This window comes from Pan paniscus, chromosome 1, assembly GCF_029289425.2.
Source record: "Pan paniscus chromosome 1, NHGRI_mPanPan1-v2.0_pri, whole genome shotgun sequence".
Lineage (NCBI taxonomy): Eukaryota > Metazoa > Chordata > Mammalia > Primates > Hominidae > Pan > Pan paniscus.
In genome coordinates this window covers 91650209-91667676 of record NC_073249.2, presented here as the reverse complement: position 1 = coordinate 91667676, position 17468 = coordinate 91650209, and the positions used below count along the sequence as shown (strand labels likewise).

General features: G+C 41.9%; 1 protein-coding gene and 1 pseudogene across 13 annotated transcripts in view; one reads left to right on the top strand and one right to left on the bottom strand.

Annotated features, from left to right (window-relative positions):
- CD1D (CD1d molecule) overlaps positions 1–17213 on the top strand; it is a 44186-nt gene extending 26973 nt beyond the window's left edge. For 6 of the 13 annotated variants that reach the window (XM_055112893.2, XM_055112896.2, XM_055112898.2 and 3 more), the window contains 7 exons: positions 5543–5765; positions 13136–13479; positions 13776–14042; positions 14353–14631; positions 15194–15472; positions 16252–16351; positions 16445–17213. In XM_055112893.2, the coding sequence (XP_054968868.1) occupies positions 13419–13479; positions 13776–14042; positions 14353–14631; positions 15194–15472; positions 16252–16351; positions 16445–16466 (1008 nt within the window). In that variant the 5' untranslated portion in view covers positions 5543–5765; positions 13136–13418 and the 3' untranslated portion in view covers positions 16467–17213. Of the gene's footprint in view, positions 1–1873; positions 2028–5542; positions 5766–10062; positions 10393–13135; positions 13480–13775; positions 14043–14352; positions 14632–15193; positions 15473–16248; positions 16352–16444 lie in introns of those variants that run through there. The other 7 variants (XM_055112901.2, XM_055112915.2, XM_055112884.2 and 4 more) reach the window with 5 other exon arrangements.
- On the bottom strand, positions 7667–10317 carry LOC100994166 (RNA polymerase II elongation factor ELL2-like; annotated as a pseudogene).
- Positions 17214–17468: the final 255 nt, after the last annotated feature.

Below are 17468 nucleotides of genomic sequence, written 5' to 3'. Positions count from 1 at the left end.
CTATAATGTTCTAATCAGTGTAGTAGGCACTGGGAACAGAGTATTAAGACCAGAGGCAAGAGATCAGTAAATAAACATGCAACATAAATGAGCCACTTAATTTCAGATAGTGATATGGGTGTATAATTCACATAAATCAGTGAGAGCAAACAAAAAGTAGTTTGGAGATCAATGGGAAAGTTTTATTTTAGAAACTTAAATCAAGCCAGCCAACTGAACAGTATGGCTAGGAGCAAAAAAAGAATCAAAATGTAATGCTGGTCGTTAAAAGATAACTAAGCAAATCAACATATGGCAATCAGAACCAATCAGAATACAATCTAGAGAGACAGGGGACTTTGATGCCAGACAGCTAATCAGGAGTAAGCAGGTGGCACCCATTATTCCTCTCACTAATAAAATGAAAAAAAAAAATACACTGCCCTCATATTACTTGGGCTTCTTATACCTTAACTATTCAATGACAATTTGTATCTGTAGCTATTTTTACTCAAATCATTTGTAATTCTTTGATTCTAGTTCTGTCTTCCTCCCATCCAAGAAATTCTTATGCTCTCCTCCAGCTGTGATGGCCCAGGATTATAGAATACCAAAAGAAAAGAAACCACACCATTCATATCACTGAAACACCTCCTCAGAGGGGAAGGTGCAACCTCTGAATGCAGCTATGAGGAATAAAATATGCTGGAGCAGGAGTTAGAAGATCAAAATTCCAGTTCCATCCCCGAATCATTAACTGTGTGCTGCTTTGGATTTAGTTTCTCTTTGATTTAGTTTCCTCATTTACAAATTAAGAATAGTAATCCCTGTCTCTCATAGTTGCTGTGGGGATTAAACAAAATGGTATATGTGAAAGGTCTTTGGAAACTAAAACTACTTTAAAAGTGAAGGAAGTGATTAGTAGTCTAAGGGCATAGATCACAGCCAGTCCCTGGGAAAAGCAGAAAGTACAGTGGATTGAGTTTGCTCCCACCCCGGGCTTTTTCTTAAAATGTTTTTAACAGCTTTATTGAGATATCATTAACATATACAAATTGTATATGTTTAAGGCATAGAATTTGGTATTTTGATATTTGTATACATTGTGTTAAATTAAATTTGACCTAAAGCTGCCTCTGTATGTAGTGAAGTATAACCTAACTTAATATGTAAACAAACAGCAACACAACTTAACAGTATACTCTTATGACAAGTAACCAGCAGGGCGTGGTGGCTTATGCCTGTTATTCCAGCACTTTGGGAGGCTGAGGCGGGTGGATCACTTGTGATCAGGAGTTCTAGACCATCCTAGACAATATGTTGAAACCCCATCTCTACTAAAAAATGCAAAAACAGTTAGCCGGGCATGATGGTGCATGCTTGTAGTCCCAGCTACTTGGGAGGCTGAAGTGGGAGGCGGAGGTTGCAGTGAACTGAGGTTGTGCCACTGCACTCCAGCCTAGGTGACAGATCAAGACTCTGTCTCAAAAAAAAAAAAAAAAAAAACAAGCAAACAAGTAACCAAGCCTCAGCCAATCATAGCAGCCAATTATAGGCTGCAAACTGCTCAAACATGTTGAAATAAGGCAAATGCAGAGCTGTAACCAATCAGGCTATTTATGTATGTAATTTCCTTTTTCTTTCTATAAATACTGCCTGTCAATGTTGCTGGGTGGAGCTCTCTCAATCTTCAGTGGTTCAGGGTGCTGCCCAATTCATGAATCATTTCCTTGCTCAAATAAACTCTGCTAAATTTAATTTGTCTAAAGATTTTCTTTTAATAGATTGGTGTAAGAAGTGGGATCTGAAGTAGATGTCTAGTAACCAACAGGAGCACTGAGTTACCAAGTAAAGGTACTTACTAGCATTCAATGTGCCCATTGATCTCTCATAGCAACTGGGATCTGGATAAGTTCTTTCCCAGTTTCAACCTCCGTCGAACTGTGTTGTGTCCTCTTCAACTTTATTTGAGGAATTTTTACTGAACTGGATCCAGGATCAGATTGTATCTGATAACTAACTAGATTGGTTCCAGTTAGAGACCTCGGGTAAGTACCTTTTGAAATGAGTTCCTCCAAATCTAAGAAGCCTAGGACTCCATTTTTTGGGACAATAGCTAATGTTTTATACAAAAATTATGAGCTCAGAACCTGTGCATTTTTGGAAAAAACTGGTTAATTTTACTAAGAACAACTTAGAATTACAGTCATCACAATGTGGAAGTTTTAACCTAGTTAAAAATATTCACTTATGAGGTGCATTAGGAAAGAAAGTATCCAAAATGCCAAAAAAGAAAGGTGATACATTCTTTAATTGGTGCATAGAAGTGTCTAAACATTTAAATTAAATCAAAGTTTGCCTCTTTAAAAGGTTCCTTAAAAAAGGCAAATGAAAACAAATCTTAAAAGTCTTTTTAATAATTATTAGTCAAAAGCTTTAGCCATCTGTGCTGGAAATCTTGTTCTATGGTCTAGAAAAACAATTTGAGCCTAGATACTCCTTAATAAATTAGTGAGTTTGCATTATTGTACCTGGCACATGGCTAAAATTTTTGAATAAAAGCTCTGAAGTCTTTTTCTGTCTAGATGTTTATGTATGTGAATGGAATTATTTATATGTTTTTCTAAAAATTGAGCATTAATATAAAAATACATTGATACAAAACTAGAACTTGGTCCACCTGTTAAAACAACACAACTTTTTTGCAGTATTTATCTGCTCTAAATAGGAAATTGGGAAAGGTCTTCCTTTACCTTTTGTGTAATTGGCCCAAAAAACAAAGATTCCATGTTTTACCAAGATAATTTCCTTTGCTTTATGTTGTCTTTTTCAGGTTTTTCATTACTTAAGAACGCTGAGCCTTCTCTACTAAAAGAGCTCAGGTTTTTCTATAACTATGTAACTTTCTATATTTGTCTTTGAAGTCTTTTAATATTACCTTGGTTAAATAAATGAATTGTTCACAGTGACCTGTGATCCTATTTTGATCAAATATTTTAACTCTTTGATATTTTTGATAAACTTCTAAAATCAAATTCTAAATTAATTCTTTTTCTGGACCTCAAATAAACTTTGGTATTTTCAAGTTGAACTTTTGGAACTTTTCAAAGGAATACCTCTCCTGATAAAAAGAGAGATACTAAAATAACTGGGCTTATTTGACATATTAAATTATATGGGAAGGATTGTCAAATAATAAAAGTAATGCCAAATTTTCTTTGAGCCCTATTTGCATAGATATGTTATTAATGTGTTTCAGAAACTGTATAAAGTTTATAGAAATCTAATAGTCCTACTATAACTCTAACAGTTATAATTCTAGTTATTATCTTAAAATGTTTTATGCAACAGAAATAACCAAAACACTTTGTCAATTGAATCATTATTATAATGAACTGTCATCATATCTTTAACCATGGACATTTCAGGTCTTGTCATTCACAGGTGGTTGTTTACTCTGATACTTTCCTAACTATGAGCCTAAAGTGTTTCATCTTCATGGAGAGTAATGAAAAATACTCTAACAAGTACAGGTTTCTGATAACTTCAAGATCATACCATTGGACTGGGCAAGAACTCCCAGAACTTTAGTGGAGCAAGTGACTCGTTCACAAAACTAACCCAATATCAGGCAGAACAAGAATTAATTAAATACCAAGGAAATGACCTGGCGGATTTTCCTACTAAGTCAGCCAGTACTGAAATTATTAAGATATGCAATTTGAATGAACTCCAAAAAGATTGAGTTAAGTCAAATTACCTATGATAACTTATTTAACAAACAATGCTATGCACCTGGATGGCTACCTGCTTCTTCCTGAGTCCTTAAAGTTTCCATTATCAAAAGCTCTGCACTCCATGACTTATCATGGGAGAGATAAAAGGATCCAAATTGTGAAAAAATATTGATGGGGCGACTCTTCTAAAAGTGCTAAATGTTTGGCTTGTCAAACCCATAATTCTGATAAGACAATCAAAAGTTTAAGTGGTGTATTTTTACCATTTGAGGGATCACTTGAACTTTCACAGATAGACTGTGAATTTCGATTTCTACCCTTAATGAGGTGTCATAATGTTCTTGTAATACTTTGCATGTTTTCTGATTGTATAAAAGCTTTCCCATGTAGAAAAGCTGATGCTATGATGATAGTTAAGAAGTTATTAGTGGCTGGGCATAGTAGCTCATACCCGTAATCCCAGCACTTTGGGAGGCTGAAGCAGGAAGATTGCTTGAGGCCAGGAGTTCAAGATCAGCCTGCAGCCTGAGCAAACATATAACTAATTCTCTTCTAATCTTAGCCAGCTTGATCACACATAAAATTCCTTTCACAAGATTCATCTTCCACAAACCTTCTACAACTTTTTCATTCATTCACTTTTAGTCCTATACTTTTACTCCTCTCATTTTAGAACAACAAACCATTCTAGTTTAAAACAAGATACTGAGAGCTCATTTCTACAAAAACAAAAAAAATTAGTCAGGCATGGTAGCATGACCTGTAGTCCCAGCTACTCTGGTGGCTGAGGTGAGAGTATTGCCTGAGCCTGAGCCCACGAGTTCAGTGCTGCAGTGAGCTATAATTGTGCCACTACACTCAAGCCTGGGCAGCAGAACCAAACCCCCATGTCTAAAAAAAAAAAGGACAAAAGAAAAAGAAAGAAAAAAAGAAGTTATTAGAAAATGTGTTCCCTTTATGGGGCATCCCTGGAAAAATATCCAGCAACAGAGGAACCCACTTTACTGATCAAATTATAAGTCAGTCAAATAAGATATTTCAAACACAATGGTATTAGGTACGGCTAACTGAATTGATTGAATTGCTTTATTCAAAGATGTTACCAGTTGATGGCCATTAGATCCGCTACCACTGGAAAACATACATTGATCTCTTATAAAAGAGTTACTGAAATACCTATGCCCTTAATAATGGAAACTCAGGTATTGGCCCCTCTTATAAACTCTGACATGGCTGAATAGTGCCAGGCTTTAATGCATTATCCCAAAGCATATTTTCACCAGCTAAAAGAAACCCATTGTGGCCTGTCAAATGATGATAATCAGATCTTTCACAGTCTAAAACTCAGAAATTGGGTCTTTTGGAAGTGACACCTGGGAAAGACTGCTCTTGACCTCTAGTGGAAGGGGACAATACCAAGTTTTCTGCAGCAAACTTCAGGGCCTTAAGTATTGGATCCACATCTCTCAGCTCAAAGTGGGCCCTCGAGACTCCTGAAACTGTACACCTATTAGAGATCTTAAGGTGAAACTGACTACAGAAGATTTGGCCATAAGCAGATGGCATTCTAGATGCGGACAGCTCTCCCAAGATTGATGATCAAGACTTCTCTGGTATCACAAAAGTCTTGTCTTTTTTATTGTGTTTCTTTTTATTCTAATCTCTTCTCTTTTCTTACAGGAAAATCCATGGGACCATCATCTGTGAATGGCTTTAGTGAAGGCTTATGCTCTAGCAAGAAACCAGAGCAATTTTGGGGCGTGTGGACTAATGCCCCCAAATGATAAAACAATTCCATTAATGCCAATGCCTCTTTGTTTTCCCAGCGAGAGTCCACCTGAAATCTCAAAGGAAGAATGGAAAGCTATCCCTGATATTCTAGCATCACTGTTATTTGGCTTCCTGCACTCAATGGAAACAATACCCTAACCTTTCCAATAATTAACCTAATCACTACCAAGTATATGAAATCTATCCAAGTGATGCCTGCAGAAGGGATATTTTGCCTCCAGGTATTGCAAACTCAAGACCTGGGGACTACCTATGTGGGTAAGAGTAATTGCTTATATGATCTTACTAGATTAAATGTAGTGAGGTGTCTTTCCACTAAACGTGTTTATGTACCCTTACAGTATGCTATAAAAGGACCACAAGAAGGTCAGTTTCCCACTGGACCTTGTTCAGGAGCTAAGCTGACTTATAGGAAGATAAATTTATTAATAACTTGACCTCTGCTCAAACACCACTAGGTATTTTTCACCTCATTTTCAGCCCGTGAGATCCTATATTGGGTCTATGGAGAAATTGTGTACTCTGTTGTACATTGCCTTCTTGCTGGCTTGGATCTTTCTGTTTGGTCTTGCTCACTCCTGCCTTCCAAAAAGCTCTGCCTGGAATTACCCATGGTACTCACAGGCCAAAGAGGTCAATAACTGAAATTAGAACCAACCTCAAAACAGATGAAGATCAGTTATTTTCTATGAAGGAAAGGTTCCAATAAAGTTCCTGGGGGCTCACTGTTGGCAGCAGTGGGGTACTAGTTGTATGGAGTTTGATACCAATCTGTTCAAGTTGGGGAAAAATCTTGAATTTGGAGCCAATGAGATCTCCAGGGTCGAAGACACTTTCTAAAACATTTTTGTTTAACTAAACACTTAATGAAGCATCTTATAGCCTTAGATCTCCTTTATGCCCCTATTGGGCATTGTATGTGGTGTTGAACAAAACGGAATGTTGCACTTATCTTTTCTCTGATTTTACTACTATCTGACACTTACTTAAAAAGGTAGCTAATATTGCTGTTCCTCTAGATGCTGCCACCAAATACATTAAGGAATTTTTTTTTGTTTAGGGGAAAGACACATAATGTATTTACAGGAGCAGCTAACAATTGGTTTGCAGGCATCCTTCATAGTGGATGGCAAACTTGGCTATTACAAGGTTTTCTTTTTTTTTTCCACAACAAAGTTATTTATTTATTTTTCTGGATGCTGGAGACAAACATCTTTATTAAAGACACTACCAAAATTTTGGCAAACATTTCAAAACAGATTTGTAAACATAATGCTTCCCTTTTCAACTGGCAGCACTTTGAAAAGACAATACAATAAGACAATGCAACTTGAATCAACATTAGTTCAAAATCCTTATATTTTTGACCACATAACTTATGTTCCCACATGATAAAACAAGTGACAGTTTAAATCAACGTCAACACATAAACTGCATGAAATGAAAGTTTGTGCTGCTTGATGAATCACAGTATGTTATGGTTAAATATATCCACTCTTTTTTATATTCCTGGCACCAGGATGAAAAAAAAAATCTTTAAGTGTACATCTTATGTAGGTAATAGCTTCTTTGCATATCTCTCTTCAAAAAATACTTTACAGCAGTATATAAATAGGTTACCTGCACATTTAATTTTATAATTTTGTCCCAAAACTATAGATCTGTTTCATTTTCATGACATATCAATTTTTGCCCAACATTAATAAAGCTGACAAACTCGTTGAAATGGAAATGCTTTTGTCTTCCACAACAAAAGTTGCAATTTGATAGAAAAAACAAAACAAAACAAAAAAACACCCTACAGTAACACTTGTCAGTTGTTTAACCTGAGCGTTTGGCCTACTAGGAGTAGCAGCTTTTTTTCCTTCATGCACGCTCACATCCATACCACCTCTGCACACGTACAGATTGAGCACACACTTCCAGATGCTGGTAGGCCACAATATGCTTCCCATTGCTCTAATCAAGTGGGAAACAGTGTAGCTAGTGATTAACCACACTATATACACAACTAGCAAACACTTTAAGGCAACCATTGCAATGGGGGGTTAACTTGCAGGGCGGATTTAATGTTCTAGATCAAGTCAGCCTGTATATACATATGTGTATGTGAATCTATACACGTACATCTTTCTATTTTTTAACCCTCCAAGACAATGTTTATTTTTTTAATTTTGTGCAAATTTCTAAATATTCTACCATTTAAGGCAAAGAGTTTGCATTAAGAAAGGTCAGAAAATAGGCTTACGTTTATCCAAAAGCATTTCACCTTGCACATTACTGTTGTTGTTTTTTAAACACATACAACTTTTAAGTGTGGACACTGGATCCCCAATATCTAAAAAATTATTTCTAATAACAAAAACAAGTTTTTGAGGAAAAAATGATTTGAAATATAGACAATGGATCCCCAATTCCTAAAAAATTATTTCCATTAACAAACACAAGTCTCGGTGGTGGGGTGGTGGGGAGAACCAGAAAGAGCAGCTTTGAAATGCAGGGAAGCAAAGTAAAATGGAAAAGAAAAAGTAACTGAAGTTTACTAATACTGAAACTTTCAACAGCCAAAGTTTCACCTTTTTAGAATCTAGAGCAACTCATTTGGAATTTTAAATAAATAAGCTTAAGTTTATTCACATCTTCTGGTCCAAGCAGAGTTCTAGGGCCATGACTCTGCCTGCCGTTGGTCAAATTCACCTAGTAGCCTTTTGATGTGAGCCAGCTTGTTATGAAGATATTCATATCTGTATTTTTCTTCATGGTAACTGGGACTAGACTGCTTTATCTTCCGATATTCTTGTAAGACTTCTTCATGAACATTCTGATACTCTTCTGAGCCTGGAGAAAGGCGCTTTCTTTGTGCATCTAGTTTGATAAATCTTCTAGCTACAGTCTCCATCCTGGCATGCAAAGCTCTGTACTCATCATACTCTGCACTGACGTCATCTTTATAATTCCGGCGTTGCTCATAGGAGATGATAGCAATATATTTTATCAAATAATCTGGGAGTTCAATTGCTGAAGGTTCCATGGAGGTAGTGCAATCCTCTTTAACTCCTCCACTGGAATTTGGACTGGAGTTATTTAGCTTGGCAATTTCCTCTTCTCTCTTAAGATCTTTCTCCTTTTCCTCAATAGTCTCAATGTCGTGCTTTTTTATTTGGTCCTTTTCCTTATGTTTTTTAGACTTCTTTTTGGACTTTTTGTGAGACACTGAATGGTTTTCTTCCATAGGCTTTGGACACTTTAATAGAACTGAACCAGGGGGTAAGGTTTCCAGAGAAGTCCTAGAGGTATATTTGTCTTGCTGGTTCTCATAGATACTATCGTTTTGACTAAAACTGTCAACAGGTAGGTCTTGAGCCACCGGCCTTCTGGAGTGCTAGGGGAATTGGAGTTAGAATTTACAATCTGAGGAGGATGTGAAACGGGCAGATGGGTTGAAGGCAAGCGGTGGAGGGGTGGGGATGGCAGCAGCCGCAGGGGGCAGCGGGAGGCCTGCAGCAGATTTTTCACTGGTGGGATTCAAATGACCATTTAGTGTTGGTGGTACTCTGTTCGTCAGGTGAGATATTCGGGCTTTTTTATCCATTAAAGGATCAATAAACTCTGAATCCAAAAGCCGTTTCTGAGGAGAAGATACAGCGTTTCTACTAGAACATACTGGAGATTCTGAACGGCTGGTGCCTGCAGCATTCTGAGATAGATTTACTTTTCTAGAGAGCATTGACTCCAATGACCATCTGTCTATTTCACTGTATCCAGGCTGGTCTCCCTGAAGCTCTTTAAAAACATAATCCTTTAAAGTATACGAGAGGTCCTTAGGATTCAGATTGACTACCTGTTGCAGAATTGCTCCCGGGGAGTTCCTGTCTTTTTGATTGACACCATCTTTCTGGAGTCTAGCAAGTAGCTCTGGTTTCTTGTGGGCCTTCAGGGCCAGTAAGTGAACCACCCTATCCCTGTATGGCCTCTGAGAGACGCTGCTGCTGCTGTGTGTCTATCGAATTGTATTTGCAGGGTTCATGGGCGTTGACCTTTTCCTCTCAGGAACTGTATCTGAAACAGCTTGAGGTGCTTTCCGAATTTGCACTCTTTTCCCTACATATGGTCCACCGGGTTTGATAACTTTTGTGCTTCGGTTGCGGGATTCCTTCTCTGCCTGGGTCGTTCTTTCTCGTGTCATCTGATCCGAGTCGTTTGTTGCACACACTGTAATTTTATCTTGTATAAATCCCAGGCAATTGAGCTGGGAGGCTCCAGAGCTGGAGAATGTTTGCTGGACGCAGTCAAAGCTGCCCTGAGGGTTGTCTTTGCCCACATTTGACAAATAAAAGTTAAAGTTATGAACTTCATTGAGGGGATCATTTTTGGGAATTTTGACAAGCTCCTGGAGTCTTTGGAACTGAATTGAAGGTCGAAAAGAAATTAAATTCTTGTGGCTCTGGTAAGTCTGGAGCGCCTGGATCGCCGACTCGGTGAGCTTCACATGCAATACGGTGATGTTGTCCTGCCCCAGCCGTCCGCACGAGAGCCCATAGCGCTGCCCCGCGACGCCGCCCCCGCCGACATCTTAAACTCCCAGAGGTGCCGCCGCCGCCAGTCCAGCTCCAGCCTCCACTGCGGCCGCAGCTGCTTGGGCTTCTGCAGCTGCCGCCACAGCTAGGGCCATCCTGCTGCTGACGTACTGTCATCTACTGCGCGGAGCCAGACCTCGGACTGCCACCGCCGCCACCTGCCCCACCCTCTGGCCCCGCGCCCCGCCCCAGGCTAGTCTCATTGGTCTCGTTCCCTTCACAACCGCCCTCATCGGCCGCCCTCCACTTTCACGGGAGCGGGGCCCAAAGTCGCTGGAGTTTTGCTCCTGGGACTGGACGTCCGAGAGGTAAGAGAGCTATCACAAGGTTTTCTAATCCTTATGTTTCTTTTAGTGGATCTCCAGGTTACTGTGGTTTGTATTATCAGGCTACTTACAAAAATGAAGTAGCCTCTTTAAATCAGGCCATTTTACAGCAAACTATGGTCCTTGATCACCATTATGCTCTGAATAAAGACTATGACCAATTGCACTTGAATGCTGTTGAACTTTCTTTATTGACTGAACTTTGAATTGTTTGATTTTGATCAGTTTGGCTTGTGGAAAGTCCTATTAAGAAGAGTTCTTTAGTTCGTTGGTATTATCCTCCTGATAGCTATTATAAAATTTCCCTGATGTATCCTCTCAAGCATCTTAAATTCTCATATGCAGCTATCCTTTGTACATTAAATGGTCTCCTTATGGTTAGGATAACAAAAACATGAAGAAAGCATATAAGATTCCAACTAATTTGACGTTGTGAATTGTGAATTCTGAACTGAAACCAAGTAAGTCCCTTATGATCAGGCTCCAAGGTTTTGGTCAGCCTCTCAAAATTGAGAGGCTGAAACCCTTTGACCAAAATTAACCCATTTGCCCCTTCCCTCCAGCTCCTGAAAACCACTACCCTAACTCTGTTTCCATAAAATAGTAAACTATTTTAGAGTCCACATATAAGTGAGATCATGTAGTACCCACCGTGGGCTTATTTTAAGGCTCTGAGTAAATCATCATCTCTCTGTGCTAGGGTATTCTGAGTCAGTCTTGTTATAAAATATTTTGTTTAGGTAACATATTGCAAAACATTTCATAATTCAATGGTTCCTTTCCCAGAAAAAAAGCAGTGAAAGTTCCAATAGCCAAAAAGTGTCTAACTCAACTGACCTTTGGGAAAAAATATCCGTATAATTCCAGATAGTCCTAACTTCTGAAGGTAATACAGCCTGGCCTCTGTTGATAAACAAACAAAAACAAAAAAACCACACACACACAAGCCAGCTTCTTGTCTTTAAGTGTGCAAGAATGTTAGCACTTAAAATTTTTAAGATACACAAAAACTAAACAGAACTGTTCAAGTTTTTAAAGGGAGCTTGGAAATTTGAAGAAAGTTTAAAAATATTGCCCCATGAGTCATATAATTATTTTTCTTTTTATTTCTCATAGCTTCCCTCCTATGCATTATTTAGGCAATTTTGTATCCAAATTTAATAATTTAACACCTTGTTACAAGAACATGTTACTATGTTATTTTAAGCTTTTTTGGGCAAATTACACATAATTAGATAGGCTGGGTTAGGGCTGTCTACAAGATCCCAGCCTAGAGTGTGGTGCAGTAGCCTATTTTCTCTAGGACTCTTGCTGCAACAGGATATGGGAGAAGGGAAACATTAACGTTAGCAGAATGGGAGGAATCAGATTATGGAGACATGATCCTTGCCTTCTGGCACCTCTCCAGCTGATTTAGAAGAGGACACAGAGGGAGACAGACATATGGCCATTTCTATAATTATAAACTCTGCTACATGCTGAGAGGACGGCTTCTCAAAGCCAGTTAGTGTACAAGCAGTGGAGGTTGGGACTGCCCTACTTCTCCTGCATAGGGTCACACAGTCTGGCAGATCTGGAAAGACTTCCCTGAGAAAGTGACCTTGGAACTGATACCTTAGTGGAAATAACTAGGCATTGGGAGCGGGTGAGGTGAGGAGAAGGTCAAGAACTTTCATGTAGAGGGAACTTTGTGCAGAGACCTTAGTCAGGAAGAGGTTTTGCATAGTGGAGGAACTGAAAGCTAACAGCCAGGCTACAGTACAGAGCAAATGATGCTGGGGTGTGAGGTGATGTCAAAAGGTAGACACCAGGGCCAGAGGGCGCATAATCTTGCAGGCCGTGCTAATGATTTTGTTTTCTACCCAAGAATGCTACTTCAGGAGATCAGTCAAAAGGTTAGGGTGATGGTGACGGTGGAAATATAGAAAAAGGAATTTATTCAAGAGGTATTCAAAAAGAAGTGAAATAGAGATGAGTTGGAGATAGATTGGATAAAAAGAGTGAGGGAGAGGGAGCTGTCAGGCTGCAGCCCAGGTTCTGAGTTGCCAAAGAGGAGTCTTTTCCTCCAGGTGAGCTAAGGCTTAGAACCACGATTTTTGGTCACTTTTTCTTATTTTCAGTGTGAGAAGTGGCGAGTTGGCTGTCCAGGTACACACTGTCATCTTACACTTATTGTTTAAGACAGAGGCGCATATTTGGAAAGTGAATGAGTCAGGAGCCAGAGGAGAAGGTATGCCGGCAGAGGCTAGGGCGGAGAGGAGGAAGAGAGTCTGGGGGCGCGCCCCCAAAAAGGAGTCAGGGAAGACAGAGCAGAGGCTGGGGAGGGGAGAGCAAGGACCATGACAGGAGGAAAGAGAGGCTAGGGAACACTGAGGTGGAGGAATCCTGGGATATGACAGTTGTAAAGAATTGTAGCCAACCTAATCCAGTTCTCTCAATGTGCAACTGAGGAAATTAATTTTCATGCGTTTACTTTATTGTAAATGTGGTACTTGCACTTGAGAAATTTTGGAAAACATAAAGATGTAAAGCAAATTAAGATCACTCATAGTCTTTCCACCTAGAGACATGTACTGCTAAAGCAAGGACTTTGATCCTTTTTTCCCTTTGCATTTTTAACATGGTTGGAATTGTAACACAGACACAACCTTATGTCCTGCTTCCAAAACATAAATAATGGTTGTAAAGCGTCCCACACGTTGACCCAAAGTCTCCTTTGAAACAGGAAAGTGAGACACGCCGGTTGTGAAACCTACTGAAGTGAGCGGCGGCGCCAGGATTCCTGGGACCCCGACCTCTTTGCAGCTCGCACAGCTAAGGGCGAGGGCGCCCTTCGGCAGAAGCAGCAAACCGCCGGCAAGCCCAGCGAGGAGGGCTGCCGGGGTCTGGGCTTGGGAATTGGCTGGCACCCAGCGGAAAGGGACGTGAGCTGAGCGGCAGGGGAGAAGAGTGCGCAGGTCAGAGGGCGGCGCGCAGCGGCGCTCCGCGAGGTCCCCACGCCGGGCGATATGGGGTGCCTGCTGTTTCTGCTGCTCTGGGCGCTCCTCCAGGCTTGGGGAAGCGCTGAAGGTGGGTGGAACGAGGGCCCCTGAGTGCACTCGCCGGAGGGCGGAGAGAGGGAGCTGGGTAGGGACGGGGAGGGCAACGCCTGATGGGGACTGGTGAGACCCGGGACGCACTGGCGCGATCTAGGTAGAAAACTCGCTGCTCCCTGGCTCCGGGGAGAGGCAGCGCGGCACAGAGTTCGCTGGCATCAGCCGCCTCCTGAAGCTCATCTCCTCGTGTTTCTTTCTTTCTTCCTTCTCTTTATGCTGGCTGCTCTCCCGGCCACTTGCTACGCGCCTCCAATCTTCATTCTCTCCCAGTCCCGCAAAGGCTTTTCCCCCTCCGCTGCCTCCAGATCTCGTCCTTCGCCAATAGCAGCTGGACGCGCACCGACGGCTTGGCGTGGCTGGGGGAGCTGCAGACGCATAGCTGGAGCAACGACTCGGACACCGTCCGCTCTCTGAAGCCTTGGTCCCAGGGCACGTTCAGCGACCAGCAGTGGGAGACGCTGCAGCATATATTTCGGGTTTATCGAAGCAGCTTCACCAGGGACGTGAAGGAATTCGCCAAAATGCTACGCTTATCCTGTGAGCTGAGGGATAGGATCCTGGGCCGGTACCCAAGGGGAGAGAATGGCCACAGAAACTCAACTGGGAGACTGTGGCACCACCTGATGAGATTCTCTGCTCTGTCCACCCTCTTCTGATTTCCCTTCTACCTGGAGATGTCCCAGGCTTTGACTCTTCAAAGTGTCCCTCGTTCCTGCCTACTCCAGGTCACTTACTTTCCTTTCCCTGAAGTCTGGGTCCCCATTATAACCTGCACATCAATTTCTTCTCTTTCATCTCTCCCAGTCTTTTAAACCCTTCTTTGATCTTTCTCCATTCCTCTCCACAGATCCCTTGGAGCTCCAGGTGTCCGCTGGCTGTGAGGTGCACCCTGGGAACGCCTCAAATAACTTCTTCCATGTAGCATTTCAAGGAAAAGATATCCTGAGTTTCCAAGGAACTTCTTGGGAGCCAACCCAAGAGGCCCCACTTTGGGTAAACTTGGCCATTCAAGTGCTCAACCAGGACAAGTGGACGAGGGAAACAGTGCAGTGGCTCCTTAATGGCACCTGCCCCCAATTTGTCAGTGGCCTCCTTGAGTCAGGGAAGTCGGAACTGGAGAAGCAAGGTCAGCCTGCCTTCCTTACTCCCTACATTCCACTTCAGGGCTCCAAACGGGCTTTTCCATTCCAGGGTTCTCATCCCTTTGAGCATTCAAAAAGAGGAAGGCCCAGGAGGGGCTGGATAAGGGGTGAGGGTATTTATTCATTTCACAGACATCAACTGAGCACCTCTTGGGTTCTATGAATTCAATTAATGAACAACTGGGGGTGAAAGGTGTCAGGCAGTTAGGATCCCTGCTTGGTGGGGGGATGTTAATTAATGCAATGCTTGAAATAGGCTACATATGTTACTTCTAAACAAAGGGTGTTATAGGGGAACAGACAAGGGGCATTCATAGGAGGCTGGGACCAGAGAAGAAGAAGGAGTATCAGGGCAGGCTCCCTGAAGAAGGTGGGACAAATGGATTGAAAGTTGTGGGAGACTTCATTTCCAGAAGTGAACATGTCAGGGGCATACAGGAAGGAGGGAAATAAAGACCTGAAAGTCAAAAAGGATGATATGAGGCCTGGAGCCTCTAATGCAGAGTTTTCACTTTAAGATCCCCCCCATTCCCTTGTTGGATACAGTGAAGCCCAAGGCCTGGCTGTCCCGTGGCCCCAGTCCTGGCCCTGGCCGTCTGCTGCTGGTGTGCCATGTCTCAGGATTCTACCCAAAGCCTGTATGGGTGAAGTGGATGCGGGGTGAGCAGGAGCAGCAGGACACTCAGCCAGGGGACATCCTGCCCAATGCTGACGAGACATGGTATCTCCGAGCAACCCTGGATGTGGCGGCTGGGGAGGCGGCTGGCCTGTCCTGTCGGGTGAAGCACAGCAGTCTAGAGGGCCAGGACATCATCCTCTACTGGGGTGAGAAAAAGCTGGGCCCAGGCTGGAAATGGCAGGAGGTGGTCCTCAGGCATAGAGGGAGGCACTGGGGAGGGATGTGGCTTGATATACCCAGGTTAGAGGAGTTTCAGAGATGAGGCCCCCAATAAAAGGATAGAGAGAGGGGTTCCAGATACAGGAAGGAGGGAAATAAAGACCTGAAAGTCAAAAAGGATTGAAATAGTGCTCTCTATATACAAGAAGAAACAAGACTACAAAACTCAAGGATCCAGAAGTAGGCAGCGAATAAACAATCCCAGGACGATTCATTCCTTGGCATAAAGGGAGCCAGGCCTTTGGGAAGGCAGGTTAGCAAAGATAGCTGGGTTGGTTGAGTGCTCCCTGTGTAGGGGTCAATGAATCTGCATATAATATCTCATCTCATCATTCACAGTTTTCTTTGAAGCAAGTACTGCTCTTTTCATTTTATAGATGAGGAAATGAAGGCCGAGATAGGTTAACTGCCCGGAGCCACATAGAAAGTGGACGGGCTGGATTTAGATTCAGGTCTGCCTTGCTACAAAGCTGTTGCCCTTTCCCTCTATGCTACACTAGCAAATGCCAAAGTGGGCTGAATTTGGGATGCCCAGGCACTGAAAACAAGATGGGGAATCTAAACTTATGAGGAATAGAAATTGGTGTTTTAAGTGGAGGAGGAAATAAGGAGCACCTGGTACCCTCACACATGCCTAGACCAGGGGATTGGATATATGTAGAGAGGGGTCCTGTGCTGAGAGACAGCCTATGTTCCTCCAAAGCAGGTGGGAGCTACACCTCCGTGGGCTTGATTGTCTTGGCAGTCTTGGCATGCTTGCTGTTCCTCCTCATTGTGGGCTTTACCTCCCGGTTTAAGAGGCAAACGTAAGTCTCCCCTTTCCCTTTCCTCAACCTCTCTCCCCTTCATTCCTGGCTTCCCTCTTCCTTAATGGTCTTTCCCTTTCTATTCTCTCACAGTTCCTATCAGGGCGTCCTGTGACTCGCCTTGCCACATCTGTGTCTCTGGAACCCAGGACCTCTGGACCTCAGGTTCCCAAGACTTCAGTCCTGGTCTGCTCAGGAATTGAAGATGAAAGAAATTGAAGATGAAAGGAGAGATACCTTGAAAAAGTAGAGAACAGTCATGAGGCAGCTTTCATCACACCCTTTTAACATTTATCTAAAAGAATTTAAATTCTTTTTCAAAAATTACACTACAAGTTTATAAGCCCAAATGGCTCTGTGAAATCAGAAGTGCAGAGGTGTGCAAACTTGTGTCTGAAGACCTACCAGAGACAAGCAGGTAAGAGCTGATGTGAGTGTGTGTGATGGGATCTGCAAGGAACTGGAACACACATGTCCTATCCAAAGGAATCAGTTGCAGCTGCTTGTTGTCAAGTATAAAGTCAGGACCTGGCTTGGCTTTAACCGTTTTTCAAGAAAACTGGAAATCTGGATTTTCAGCGAACATGCCTGATTTTAAAAGGTTGACTCAAGTTTTTACAAAATACTATGTGGGACACCTCAAATACATACCTACTGACTGATGACAAACCCAGGAGTTTGTGTCTCTTTTATAAAAAGTTTGCCCTGGATGTCATATTGGTAGTTGGAGGACACAGTTTCTATTGTAAATTTGGATTTACGACTGAAGAAGGACATTTTCTCTTTAAAAGAAAGTTAGGTTATAAGAAACAGAGGGGTCTCACATTTTTACTTAGTGTAATTAATAAATGAAGAGAAATCATAGTGTATGTGTATTATATTGAAAACAACTACTCTGAGTAAGGATATTTCTCTCAAATGGTCATCACTTTTTTTCCTGGGAAGAAGATTGTCATGAAGGCATCTCTTCCTTCCCAAAACAACAACAGCAACAACAACAGTCTCCTTTACTTACAGCTATTAAAAGAAACAATGTAGGGAAAGGGCCAACACCACTTGGGCAAGCATGAGCTGCAGCGATGTTGGTGATGGTAGCCCAGCCAAGCTGTGTTCTTAT